We start from the raw sequence: 14,590 nt of genomic DNA, 5'->3' as shown, positions 1-14,590 counted from the left end.
GGATTCCTGCCTATCAATTCACAGACCAATCTTGATCATTTGTTTATTTGCTATGTTTGTTTGAGTAGGCGGCCCATTATAATTGGTGTCGGTGTCTGGGTGGTGTTCACTTGTCTGGCACGCCCCTGCAGTGATTGACACCTCTCTGTCAATGCACAATCTCTATTAAGAGCCTGGTGTGGGCAGGGATAGCTCTAAACACAATTATGAGATAAACTCAGAACAGCTGCAGCCAGCAATCCAAGTTAAATATGGTTAGTTTCAGGATCTCTTTGCCTATATTATGCTGCTCTCAGATGAATTAGCAAAAACCTACTGACAGATTCCCTTTAAATTCTCTTTTGTCCAGTTCAGCGTGAAAAATGTGGCAAAAAATATGTGACCCAATTGTAAACGAGTGGGATAATAGGATAAAAATATATAACAAATATAACTACATACATATTTAAATATAGTTTAACATAATCCATGAAAAGCTATTTATTACAAATTAAAACACGATTAAGACCAACCAAGTGAAAGATGTCAAACAAGTGGTTACACAGAAGAGGAGCTGTCAAATTTGCATGGACAAACTAATTACCATGTAAAAGCTGACTTTAATGTGAACTGTCTGACCTTAATAGCACTGTCTATGGAATTCTGCTTGACATATGCATACTCACTCATCATCTAGTTTTTTCATTGTGAAAACATCTTGTGTGTCATCTTCAATTTGCTGCATCTCAGAGACAAAATCAGAGTTGCCACTACTTGTAAAGGAACCCTGTAAGTTCTGACTGTATTGCTGGAGACGTTTCCACAAGTCATTGTAAAGCCTTAATAGTTTAGGATATTCTCCTTCAAAGGCCTGCTTCAGGAAGGTGGAAGCTAGGAGACAAGACGGAAATGTGGGTAATGTCAAAATGGGAAACTGGTCTCGGAGGAAGATGTACAATAAGTTAGAGAACAAACGATTGTCTTGTTCTATTCAATCACATCTTTATATTCAAAAGGAATATAAAAAAGGTTAAAACTGCTTGTACATTGTTGAATATAATAAGCTAAGTTGCTCTACATCACCAGAATTTTTTAGATTGGTTTTGTATGTTTGTCACAAATTATGCTATTTATCAAACAAATTGCAATTTGGCAGTAACATTTTCTGTGTGAAATGGTCAAAATCTTAAAATGGGTTGTCCACTACTGGACAACTCATTTTTAACTGCTTAAAGGGGGTTTCCATTACTATATGACTCCCTTTCAAAAATCGTAACTTTCCCTAACAATCAGTTTTCTATTATGCTCATGGAAGCAGTGCAGGTAATAAAAGTGTACCTCTGTATGGAGGTCACATAACCCTTTATTGCCATGTAGCCACTGCTTACTACCTTGTTACTTGTGATCTGGGCACCAGGGTAGGAGGATATGACAAGATAACGACATTGATGGGGCAGTGCTACCTTTCAAGGATTGTCAGTGTCTGAAAATGGACAGAATAAAAAGAGAACATCACTGATGGGGGCAGAGTGTGCATTCAATAATGGACACGATTGTGAGCAAGCATACTCAGATCACACACTTCACTTTCCTCCTCTGTACAGATCTTGCTGATGCTTTTGGGTCTCATCTGCTAACAAGTGCATTGCGCTACTTAGCACCAGAAAGCATATCTCAATACTGAACAGTTAAGGGGCCAGGGATCTAAGGAGTTATGCAGAGGACGGCAGTAAATCAAGAATACATCAATAGGGGGCCATGAGCATCCAGAACCAACAAAACAAAAAGACCCCCAAAAAAAACCCCAAAATATAATTGTCAGATATGCATTAAAAATAAGGCACCAAAGACATTAACTATATAGGCAGTGTCTGGTGTAAATATTTCCCAATTCACCATACATAAAAAACAGGAAGGGACAATCAGGTCAAGAAATGAAATTGAATGGGTACAGAACTCCATTCTCAAAAATTAGAAGAACAGGTCAGATGTACGATGACATTGGAACTCGTAAATTTGTCTTTACTTGTTTCTTCTCATTATCTTAAGTTACAGATGACTATACAGTCCCTGACAGAAGTTCTGTCGCTTATCCATGTTATGTAAATAAAAGCTTATAACCTGACTTTAAATTCATCCATTGGTTTTATAAATTACTCTTTTGAAAGCTGAAACCCTCCCAAATTTGGTATAAGTTATGAAAATAAAGTTGCTGCAAAGCTGAAATATTGATCATTTAATGAACACAGGTCAGATTTGGGCAAGACAAAAGTTTTGTCGCCCACAGAAAGTAATGTGAAATTCAAACAAATAATTAACTTCTAATACAAAGATATGTTGCATAACATTGGTGAATGAAGTTGTGGTACGATTAGAGCCATATTTAATATTTTGTGTGACTTCCATAAGCTTGAAGGACTGCATCCATGCGGTTCAACAAAGATTCATGCAATTTATTGATGAAGTCATCAGGAATAGCAAAGAATGCAGTCTTACATGCCTCCCAGAGTGCACCTAGATTCTTTGGTTTTGTCTTCCAAGCCTCTTTCATCTTACCCCAAACATGCTCAATGATGTTCATGTCTGGTGACTGGGCTGGCCACTTCTTGAGCACCTTGATCTTCTTTGCCAGGAGGAACTTTGTTGTAGAGATTAATGTATGAGATGGAGCATCATCCTGCTGCAGAATTCGACCCCTTTTATGATTGGGAATATAAGAGGTAGCTAATACTTCTTGATATTTCAGGATATTGATATTGCCTTCCAGCTTGCAATTGTTTTGCACACCCCCATACTGAATGTAACCCCAGACCATGATCTTTCCACCACCAAACTTAATTGTTTTCTGGATCCATACAGGCTCCAGTAGGTCTTCTGCAGTATTTGCGGCGGCTGTGGTGTAATTCAACTGAAGATTCATCAGAGAAATCCACTTTCTGCCACTTTTCCAGCGTCCATCTGTTTAGCAGGCTGTGGGACTTGGCAAATGCCACATGTTTTTTTTTTTAATTACCTTTTGTTTAGTGCTGGCTTCTGGGCACTGATTCGACGATGGAGGCCATTTCGAGACAGAATCCTATAAACTGTTCTAGTTGACACAGGGACTTGATGTGACCAGGTCTTTTGGAGCTCTGCTGCAGTGGAAGAGGGGCTGGCTTTGGATTTTCTAACCAACAAACATTTCTCCTGAGCAGTTGTCTTGCGGACCTGAGCTTGTCAAAAACATCTCCAGTCTCTTAAAATCTTTTTTAAATTCCTTGTACTTGACGCTGAGACACATTAAAAGGTGCAAGCCACCTCTGCAGTGGATCTGTTCTTCAGCCTCTTGATAATCAAGGCTTTGGTCGCAGGGTGGATTTTTAGGCATGTTGTCAGAGGTCAAGTTGCAGTTCAAGTGAAGGTCTGGGGTGCTGGGTTTCTTTGTATACACACCCACTAATTAACCGATCATTTAGTGAGCATAGGTGAGGATGTAAACTAGGATTGGGTGCATTATATGACAAGGCGACAAAACGTTTGTCTTGCTGAAATCTGACCTTTCTGTGTTCATTAAATGATCAATATTTCAGCTTTGCAGCAACTTTATTTTCATAACCTAAACCAAATTTGGGAGGGTTTCGCTTTCAAAAGAGTAATTTATGAAACCAATGAATGAATTTAAAGTCAGGTTATAAGCTTTTATTTACATAACATGGATAAGCGACAGAACTTTTGTCAGGGACTGTACAGTTACATGTCTTTGGTGCCATATTTTTAATGCATATCGAATAAAAAAATGTTTTAAGTGTTTGTTTTTTTTTACTTGTTGGTTCTGGAGTACAGTGAAGCCTTATCTCAGCTTGGTGGTGCATGAAGTTTTAGAGCAGGGGTGGGGAACCTCCGTGGGCCGCATGCGGCCCGCTATGACCTTTTCTGTGGCCCCCGGGCAGATTTCCGTGGGCAGCAGTGCTCGTGCAGTGACCGCGCTCTTGCAGGTCGCTAAAACTTTAAATCCCCGCATGTGCTGCTTGTGCGCACCGATGGGTCTCCCACTGGCCAGTGCCAACGTGATCAGGACTTACTCTGTGGGCGAGTTTAGCGCTCTGCACTTCCGTCCCACAGTAGCTTCACAGCTTCCAGCGGTGTGTGGCCGCCCTCTGCCCTCCGGAGCTGAGTGCCCGCCCTCTCCCTCCAGCGCTGTGTGTCCGGCGCCTGCACTCCAGTGATGAGTCCGGTGCTGCTGTGTGTCCAGCACCCGCCTTCTGCTGATGTGTGCCCCGTCCAGTGCTTTGTGCCCCCACCCCAGTTCTGTATACCCCCCCAGAGTTGCATGCAACCCTCAGCGCTGTGTGCCCCCAAATGCTGTGTATCACTCCAGGTTTGCGTCCCGCCCCAGTGATATCAGGGCTCCGCAAGTGCTGTGTACAGTCCCCCCCAGTGGCGTGTGTGCCCCCAGCCCCTCTTGAAGCATCTGTGCCCATCTTGTGGCATCTGTGCCCCTCTTGTGGCATCTGTGCTCCCAGCCAATCTTGTGGCATCTGTGTCCCCAGCCCCTCTTGTGGCGTCTGTGCCCCCAGCCTCTCTTGTGGTATCTCTGATTCCAGCCCCTCTTGTGATGTATATACAGCAGTCCCAGTGTCTCTTATGTGTTATATGTGCCTCCAGCGTCTCCTGTGATGAATATACAGTGTCTGTTATGTGATGTATATGATTAACCAATCATATCACGCGCTCCAGACCGAGACAAACCTGAAAAAGCAGCTGTGAGAAAAAACATAATTAGTATCACCAAACATCACAGCTGCACCAAAAAGAAGCAGAAGGGGTGAGTTAATTAATTGTTTCACCAAATATAGCAGGGTCATTTAAAGATTGATAAGTTTGTGCGGCCCCTGAAGGTTGGTAGAAATTTCCAAATGGCCCCCGGCAGAAAAAAGGTTCCCCACCCCTGCTTTAGAGCGTCAGCCCCTTTGGATGACAAACACAGTCAAGTGCTGCTTTTCATTAGAAAGCATATTACCGCACTTGTCAGCTGAAAGGGCCGATGCTCCAATCCATCAGCAGGATCCAGGCAGAAGAGAACAAAGAAATCAGTGGTTTGAACATGCATGTTCAGACTCCTGTCAATCATTGAAAGACACCTTCTTTCCTGTTGTAATCATTTCAGTACATCACAGAGATATTGGGGGATCATGGTTCTGAAATAACAATGGGCTCCTTGACAGTTAAGGACTACATAGCCCAGAAAACTTTCCATATTATTAAATCTCTTATATAAAAGAAAGTTGGATGTAGCCTTTTTGCAAGAAACACATTTTTGTCTGAGTAAACTTTATAAGATATCGAACTATAAGTTCTCCACTGTATATCACAGCTCTTCACCAGGTCTGAAATCTAGAGGTTTCTGCATACTAATCTCACACATGATACCTTGTACTGATGGAGAAGGACATTTACTTGTGCTCAAAGGATCTATTGCTTCTTAAAAGGTTACCTTTGCTCCTGTATATCAACACAGGATAGTACCGTTTGCACTTAGAACAACTGGCACGGTTTGAGGAAGGAACGTTAATTCTGGAGGGAGCCTTTAGTACTAGTCTAGACCCCTCTATGGACACGTCTAATGGGGTATCCACCCTTTCACGCCCCATGCAAAAACAAATTCTAAAACCTTTACAAAAACATCAATTGATTGATACATCACACCTATTCCACTCAGCAAAGATTTCTCCTTCAATAATAACTCTCATGATGTATACACTGGGATTCACTATTTATTTTAAGACATCAACACATCAAGACATTACTCTCCTTTAACCCCTTAACGACCTTGGACGTACTGAGTACGTCATGGTGACATGGTGCTAAACGACCCATGACGTACTCAGTACGTCCTGGCGAAATCGCGGTCCCGGAGCCCCGGGGAGTGAAATTTATTTACTTAAACGTTGGATTCGGGAAGGAGGGGACCTCTGCCTGACGTCAGGAGGGGTGGTGCCTCCTCCCCGAACCTACAGAGGCTGTGATTGGCTGACGAACGCCGCTCAGCCAATTACAGCCACTGTAATGTTCCAGCCATTGAAAATGGCTGGAACATTGAAATCCAGCCCTGATCAGTGCTGCTGTAGCACTGGCCATTGGCTGGAGCTGGGTGATCGATGCTTCACCCGCCCCCAGCTCTGATTGGAGAGACCGGTCTTGTGACCGCTCTCTCCAATCAATGTGGATCTGCGGCCTGTGATCGTCCCTAGAAGCCGAGGAGAGCGGTAAGTTGTTGTCCCCGCCGCCCGCCCCTGTCCCCGATCGCCCCGCCGCTCGCCCCTGTCCCCGATCGCCCCGCCGCTGCTCCCGCTTCACCGCTGTCCCCGCCGCTGCTCCCGCTTCACCGCCGCTGTCTCCGATCGCCCCGCCGCTGCTCCCGCTTCACCGCCGCTGTCTCCGATCGCCCCGCCGCTGCTGCTGCTTCACCGCTGTCCCCGCCGCCATGCTCACGATGCACCGCTGTCCCCGCCGCCATGCTCCCGCTGCACCGCTGTCCCCGCCGCCGCTCCCAATCCACCGCCGTCCCCGCCGCCATGCTCCCGCTGCACCGCTGTCTCCGCCGCCATGCTCCCGCTCCACCGCTGTCCCCGCCGCCGCTCCCGATCCACCGCCGTCCCCGCCGCCATGCTCCCGGTGCACCGCTGTCTCCGCCGCCATGCTCCCGCTGCACCGCTGTCCCCCGCCGTCCCCGCCGCCATGCTCCCGCTGCACCGCTGTCTCCGCCGCCATGCTCCCGCTGCACCGCTGTCCCTGCCGCCGCTCCCGATCCACCGCCGTCCCCGCCGCCATGCTCCCGCTGCACCGCTGTCTCCGCCGCCATGCTCCCGCTGCACCGCTGTCCCCGCCGCCGCTCCCGATCCACCGCCGTCCCCGCCGCCATGCTCCCGCTGCACCGCTGTCTCCGCCGCCATGCTCCCGCTCCACCGCTGTCCCCGCCGCCGCTCCCGATCCACCACCGTCCCCGCCGCCATGCTCCCGCTCCACCGCTGTCCCCGCCGCCGCTCCCGATCCACCGCCGTCCCCGCCGCCATGCTCCCGCTCCCCCGCTGTCCCCGCCGCCGCTCCCGATCCACCGCCGTCCCCGCCGCCATGCTCGCCACTGTCCCCGCCGCCGTCGCACCCACCTTTTTCAGCCGCTGCTGCCCCCGATCCTCCGTCATCGGCTGCCCCTTCTCCATCGCCACACCACCTATCCCTCCATGTGCTGCAAGCCACCCTCCCCCCACGTGGGGGGAGGGTGGCTGGCTTGCAGCACATGTGGGGGGAGGGTGGCTGGCTTGCAGCACATGTGGGGGGAGGGTGGCTGGCTTGCAGCACATGTGGGGGGAGGGTGGCTGGCTTGCAGCACATGTGGGGGGAGGGTGGCTGGCTTGCAGCACATGTGCTGCAAGCCACCCTCCCCCTACATGTGCTGCAAGCCAGCCACCCTCCCCCTACATGTGCTGCAAGCCCCCCTCCCTCCCCCTACATGTGCTGCAAGCCCCCCTCCCTCCCACTACATGTGCTGCAAGCCCCCCTCCCTTCCCCTACATGTGCCATCTCTCTATCGCATCAGACTCTGCCCCCCTCCCTGATCTGCTGCCTGCTCTCTCCCATTTTCCATCTACTGCCCCCTCTCACCCTCCTCGATCTGTTGCCTCCTTCATCTGCTGCCTCTTCTGTCTGCTGTGATCCTGCTGCCTAGATCCATCCTGTAAGGTAGGTATCCCCATCTCACCCCCCCCATCCTCTGCCGCTCCTCCATCCGCTGCGCCATTTCCCATCATCCATACGCTGCGCCCTTTCCCATCCTCTGCCGCTCCTCCATCCGCTGTGCCCTTTCCCATCTTCCATCCGCTGCGCCCTTTCTCATCTGCCGCCCCGCCCTCTAGCATCGCATTATCCAGCGCAGTTGCTCGCTTCCAGACTGCAGTGGATGATGCGATGCGAGACTCGTGCATTGCTCTCACGTTTGGCACTGGTCTTAGTGGCAGGCGCTCTTTTTTTTTTTTTTTTACTGATGTCTGTATTTTTTATTTCGCCAAACTAATTTTTTTTGTATGGGGGGGGGTCTAGTTTCCAAAATGGGATCACATGTGGGGGAGCTCCATTGTTTAGGCACCTCAGGGGGGTCTCCAAATGAAACATGGCGTCTGCTAATAATTCCAATCAATTTTACTGTGAAATGGCGCTCCTTCTCTTCTGAGCCCCGCCGTACGCCCAAACAATTGATTTCCACCACATATGAGGTATCGTCGTACTCAGGAGAAATTGCACAATACATTTTATGGTGCATTTTTTTCTGATACCCTTGTGGAAAAAAAGCTACCTGTTTGAAAAAACAATTTTGTGGTAAAAAAAAGAATAAAATATTTTCACGGCTGAACATTACAAACGTTTGTGAAGCCTCCAGGGGTTCAAAGTGCTCACTAAACAGCTAGATAAATTCCATGAGGGGTCTAGTTTCCAAAATGGGGTCAATTGTGGGGGAGCTCCATTGTTTAGGCACTTCAGGGGGGTCTCCAAATGAAACATGGCGTCCGCTAATAATTCCAACCAATTTTGCTGTGAAATGGCGCTCCTTGCCTTCCGAGTCCTGCCGTGCGCCCAAACATTTGATTTCCACCACATATGGGGTATCTGCGTACTCAGGAGAAAATGCACCATAAATTTTATGGTGCATTTTTTCCTGATACCCTTGTGATAAAAAAAGCTACCTGGTTGAAGCAACAGTTTTGTGGTAAAAAATTTTTTTTTTCTTTTCATAGCTCAACGTTATAAACTTCTGTGAAGCCCCCAGGGGTTCAAAGTGCACATCAAACATCTAGAAAAAATATTTGAGGGCTCTAGTTTCCAAAATGGGGTCATTTGTGGGGGAGCTCCATTGTTTAGGCACCTCAGGGGGTCTTCAAACCCGACATGGCGTCCGCTAATGAGTGCAGCTAATTTTGCACTCAAAAATTCAAATGGCGCTCCTTGCCTTCCGAGTCCTGCTGTGTGCCCAAACATTTGATTACCACCACATATGGGGTATCTGCGTACTCAGGAGAAAATGCACGATACATTTTATGATGCATTTTTCCTGATACCCTTGTGAAAATACTAATTTTTATGGCTAAAGTAACATTTTTGTGTTAAAAAAGTAAAATTTTCATTTTTTCGTCTACATTGCTTTGGTTGCTGTGAAGCTCCTAAAGGGTTAATAAACTTCTTGGATGTGGTTTTGAGCAGAGTGAGGGGTGCAGATTTTAGAATTGGGTCACTTTTGGGTATTTTCTGTCGCCTAGGTTTCTCAAATCACTCCAAATGTGATGTGGTACCTAAACAATTTTTTTTTGTAAATTTTGTTGGAAAAATGAGAAATTGGTGATGAACTTTGAACCCTTCTAACTTCCTAACGGAAATTTTTTTTTTTTCAAAAATTGCGCTGGTGTAAAGTAGACATGTGGGAAATGTTATTTAGTAACTTTTTTGTGTGACATATCTCTCAGATTTATGGGCATAAAATTTCAAATTTTGAAAATTGCAAAATTTTCAAAATTTTCGCTAAATTTCCGAAATTTTCACAAATAAACGCAAAACATATCGGCCTAAATTTACCACTGACATGAAGTACAATATGTCACGAAAAAACAATCTCAGAATCGCCAGGATCCGTTGAAGTGTTCCAGAGTTATAACCTGTCAAAGTGACACTGGTCAAAATTGCAAAAAATGGCCGGGTCTTTAAGGTGAAAACAGGCTGGGGGCTGAAGGGGTTAAAGGATTAATTTTCTTTTAAGATCATGCGCTTGTTAGTGTCTCCATTGTATTTCCGATCAAATATGAAAAAGATCCATGTATTGTGTGGGAAGCTCACAAGTGCATGATTAGGGGGTTCATATTAACCCCTTCACCCTAAAGCCTGTCTTACCCTTCCTGAACAGGCCAATATTTTCAATTCTGACCAGAGTCAGTTTATGAGGTTATAACTCTGGGACGCTGTAACAGATTCCAATAATTCTGAGATAGTTTTTTCTTAACATATGGTACTTCATGATAGTGGTAAATATGGGGTGATAAGATTAACATTTATTATAGAGTTAGGACTAATGAAATAGTCAAATAATAGAGGAAAACACTTTAAATGTCCCGCATGACATTAAACAACCCATATCCTTACATCTCGGACTACTGCTGAGATTTTTGACGATCATGTGACATTGTTATTGTCAGCGCTGCAGCCAATCAGTGGCCACTGATCAGCTGCACCTTTTTTACATTTATCAGAAGAAACTTTGCGCACTGGCTCCAGTTGGGATCCACTGATAGGATGCAGTGCTAGTGTGAATTAACACAGTTATGTGACCACTGGGAAGTGCTGGTTTGGGAATGAAGTATGAATTTTGATGAACGCGCTTTTGTTATCTAGCACCTCTTTTTTTATGGGAGGTAATGCTATATATATGGGGGTTTAATGTTTTCTATAATTTGTATATTAAAATATAGTAGAAGAATGGGTTCAATATTGTATTTCCGTTATTTCATTATTTAAATACTCTTGTATTATAGGGTGGCGATAGCTATACATTTTTAACAGATTACCGTATTTTTCGCTTTATAAGACGCACTTTTGTTCCCCCAAATTTTGTGGGAAAGTAGGGGGTGCGTCTTATAATCTGAATATACGGGTCCAGGGGAGGTGGGGGCAACTCTGGAGTGGTGCTGGGGGTTGGTGGAGGCTGGGAGAGGCTACAGGAGGCAGCGGGAGATCTCCTGCTCCCACTCATATAATATGCACTGCCGCTGTCCATCACCGTGGTGCTGAAACCGCACCGCAGCGATGTGCTGGGGGTGCGGCACATATTATATGTGCCTGCGCCCCCCTTTGATCACACATGCCCCCCTCCCCCGTGTTAGATATGGCCCCCATGCTGCTGCCCATCCTAAAATAAAAAAGCTTATCTTACCTCCTCCAGTGTGTCTCCCGGTGTCTCCCCGATCTCACTGCTGCCGCTGTGATAAGGCACGCAGAGATCATGTCACTCTGCTGTGCCGATCACATGACCAGGACCGAGAACCAGGAAGTGCAGGAGCTCAGCAGCACAGAGGGAGACACGAGGGATTACAGCGCTGGAGAAGTTAAAGTAAAGTGTTTATTTTACTATCGGCAGCAGCACGGGGGCCATATCAAACACAGGGGGACGTGTGCCATCCATAGGAGACCTGTGCCAGCTGTAGGGGATGTGTGCCAGCAATATGGGATGTGTGCCAGCAATAGGAGACTTGTGCCAGCTATAGGAGACTTGTGCCAGCAATAGGAGACCTGTGCCAGCCGTAGAGGATGTGTGCCAGCAATATGGGATGTGTGCCAGCAATAGGAGACTTGTGCCAGCTATAGGAGACTTGTGCCAGCAATAGGAGACCTGTGCCAGCTATAGGAGACTTGTGCCAGCAATAGGAGACCTGTGCCAGCTGTAGGGGATGTGTACCAGCAATATGGGATGTGTGCCAGCAATAGGAGACTTGTGCCAGCTATAGGAGACTTGTGCCAGCAATAGGTAACTTGTGCCAGCAATAGAAGACTTGTGCCAGCACAGGGGGACGTGTGCCATCAATGGGGGACATGTGGCATGACTGGGGGACGTGTGCCAGCACAAGGGGGCCATATCTAGATTAAAGAGGCTAATTTTAGGATGGGGGGGCTATAAGGGACATATACCCTATATGATTTGTTAGACGGACACTGGCATTATAAGACGGACCCAATTTAACATTAAAAAAAAATCTCTTTTCCTTCACCAAATTTGGGGGTGCGTCTTATAATCAGGTGCGTCTTATAAAGCGAAAAATATGGTATGTCTCCCAAAGAGCCTTTTACTGTTTTCCACTGAAACCAAGGCATCAATTGGACCCCCCCAGTTACAGAGAAAAACAGTGTCTTATTGTGACATGACCTCCAGATACAGCGGAAAACAGCCCTTCCCAAGAACCAGCAGCTCTGCCAAGATGGGGGCATCCAGTGATCACATGATAAGATGTGTGGGCATAATAGGATGTATACTACATGAGCATCTTTAATGAATACAAACAAAAACAACAATCTAAAAGTAGGTAAATATTTGAGATAGATTAAACAAGTTGAAAATGAAACTTACAGGTTGTTGCCTTTTCAAAATGAGATGAAAGTATTTGTGTAATGGAATTCCAGAACGTGTACAGAATATCTGTCTGACCATCCTTAAAATAAGAACACGCATTGGAGATATTAAAAAAGACACATAAAAAGATATTATTACTAGACTGTTTGCAAAATACCGTCATAGTATTTACTCTTTGGAGTGATATAAAATTAATGTAAAAAGTGGACATGTTCTTTAAAGATTAATAAAATAAACACTAAATAAACAAATACAATATGCATGTGCCTACCCAGACAGAAGTAGGGAAGGTGAGGGTGCCCTGCCCATGAGGACAGCAAAGGGGAAAACCAATGAATGGATAGAAAGAGAGAGAAGGAAGGATAGGATAGGAAGATAGGAAGAGAGAAGATCTATTCAGGAAAGGGGGAAAAAATGAATGGATAGGAAGAGAGAGAAGGAAGCTTAGGATAGGAAGATAGGAAGAGGGAAGATCTATTCAGCAAAGGGGAAAAATAGGAAGAGAGAGAAGGAGGCATAGGATAGGAAGATCTGTTCAGCAAAAAGGTAAACAAATGAATTGATAGAAAGAGAGAGAAGGAAGCATAGGATAAGAAGATAGGAAGAGAGATCTATTTAGCAAAGGGGAAAACCAATAAATAGATAGGAAGAAAGAGAAGGGAGCATTGGATAGGAAAGATAGGAAGAGAAGAAGAGAGAAGATCTATTCAGCAAAAGGGAAAAAAACAATGAATAAATAGGAAGCGAGAGAAGAAAGCATAGGATAGGGAGAGAGAAGATCTATTCAGCAAACGGGAAAACCAATGAATAGATAGAGAAGAAGCAGTAGGAGGAGTGAGAATAGCAGTGCACTGACTGAATAGCAAAGTTAAGGATTTATTGGAGGTGTACGGAAGAAGTAAAAGGAAGGCTATAGAAGAGGATATTGCACTAGAATACCAGTGTTGGATGCTTTTGACATTCTTTCCAACTAATCAGCTTTTACAGAAACAAGTAAAATTACAAATATAAACTTTGTTATCACCAGCTTGACAGAAGATAAAAATGTTTGGCAAGTTTTAACATGACAATATACAAAAAGCCATATTAGTGGTTCCAGTACATATATTCATTTGAACCTACAAAAATTATACTGAAACACATGATATAGTCACAATCATTTTTATGGTTGAAAAAGATTTTTTAAAAATTAATATTACAAGAAGGAAATAACTGGAGAAAAAACACAGTGAAAATTATAGCCCTGAATAGATCACCTGTGGGATAGTTGCGAGTAGATGATAAATAAATAATCAGCCGGAACTCCATGGAGCAGGACGCCTGAGTACTGAGCTCTGTCACCCGGGATTACTTTAGCACCTATACATAAGCCTGGAAGAATCACAATGGGGAAAAAGAAACCCCCAAAGAACACCAAAGATCCGGGGACCCCAGCGCCACTCACCCTGGACGCCTACATGACAAGGGAGCCGCCGGGGGAGCAAGAACGGGATGCCGCACAGATAACAGAGGTGACTCATCATCTCCCTCCCCAGATGAATACAGCGGCGGTGAGTGGAGAAGAGACCACGCAAGGAGTGCCTGCATGCGATGGGGAAGGAGGGATTCGTGGATGCCGGCCCCCTCGTGGACAAGATGGCGACGGCGGTGGAGAAGACGCGCAGTCACTCACCTCAAGCCAAGCAGGAGCAAGGAAGCAGGGAGCGAGGAAGCGGTGAGCCGGATGATCCTGCGCGTCCCCGACCCACCGGACCAGGTGAGCAGCCAGCGCTCTCCCTAGCAATGAGCCCGGAGGACAGCCAGGGGGAGACGGGGATAAACATGCCGCCCCTCCCCACCCCTGGAAGTGTTAGAACGCAGCGGCGGCTGGAGCCCAGTGGCACACGTGGATGCTGGGCTGAAGGGAGCAAGCGACATGGAGTGGGCTGCTGGAGGGCTGGGACTGGAGAGCAGTGACTCTGTGGGAGCGGGGTCCCTAATGGAGGATAATAGGGAGGCTCTGAGGGACAGACAAAAGGCCTTACAGCTTGCTGGAGTCCCCCAGCCACCATGGGATAATACTATGACAAATGGGAATGAGTCCCTGTCTTTCCGACTGGAACCACCTATGCTTCAGAATGAGACTCTCACCCCCAGGCCCCAAAGAACCCACAAGTTAACCAGGGATTGGGGGCTACAGGGCCCAGGTTCCCCGGACCAACAGAAAAAGGCTCATGGATCACCCTCAGACCCTCTGGGCATGGATGATATCGGGAAGAGGGCCCAGGAGTGTCCGGCAGCCAGCCCTTCTATTACTCAGCCTATGTGTGTCCCTGCAGAATGGTGGGAGCATGTACGGCAGCTCCCTACCAAGTCAGATTTTCAAACACTCATTTCTGAGGTTAAAAATGTTTGCAGATCTGAAATAGCGGCGGTCCGGCAGGATGTCGTCTCCATCTTCAAGAGAATAAATCAGCTGGAGAACGACCATAA

The 14,590-nt window shown here is 46.4% G+C and overlaps 1 protein-coding gene across 1 annotated transcript in view; it reads right to left on the bottom strand.

Annotated features, from left to right (window-relative positions):
* COG5 (component of oligomeric golgi complex 5) overlaps nt 1-14,590 on the bottom strand; it is a 664,814-nt gene that overhangs the window by 233,049 nt on the left and 417,175 nt on the right. The window contains exons 8-9 of the mRNA XM_075343478.1: nt 12,116-12,197; nt 666-870 (exon numbers count right to left, since the gene is read on the bottom strand). Coding sequence (XP_075199593.1) covers nt 666-870; nt 12,116-12,197 — 287 coding nt within the window. The remainder of the gene's footprint in view (nt 1-665; nt 871-12,115; nt 12,198-14,590) is intronic.

This window comes from Anomaloglossus baeobatrachus, chromosome 4 (assembly GCF_048569485.1).
Source record: "Anomaloglossus baeobatrachus isolate aAnoBae1 chromosome 4, aAnoBae1.hap1, whole genome shotgun sequence".
NCBI classification, from domain to species: Eukaryota; Metazoa; Chordata; class Amphibia; order Anura; family Aromobatidae; genus Anomaloglossus; species Anomaloglossus baeobatrachus.
The sequence above is the reverse complement of the archived record's forward strand: the minus strand, read 5'-3'. Positions and strand labels throughout refer to the sequence as shown.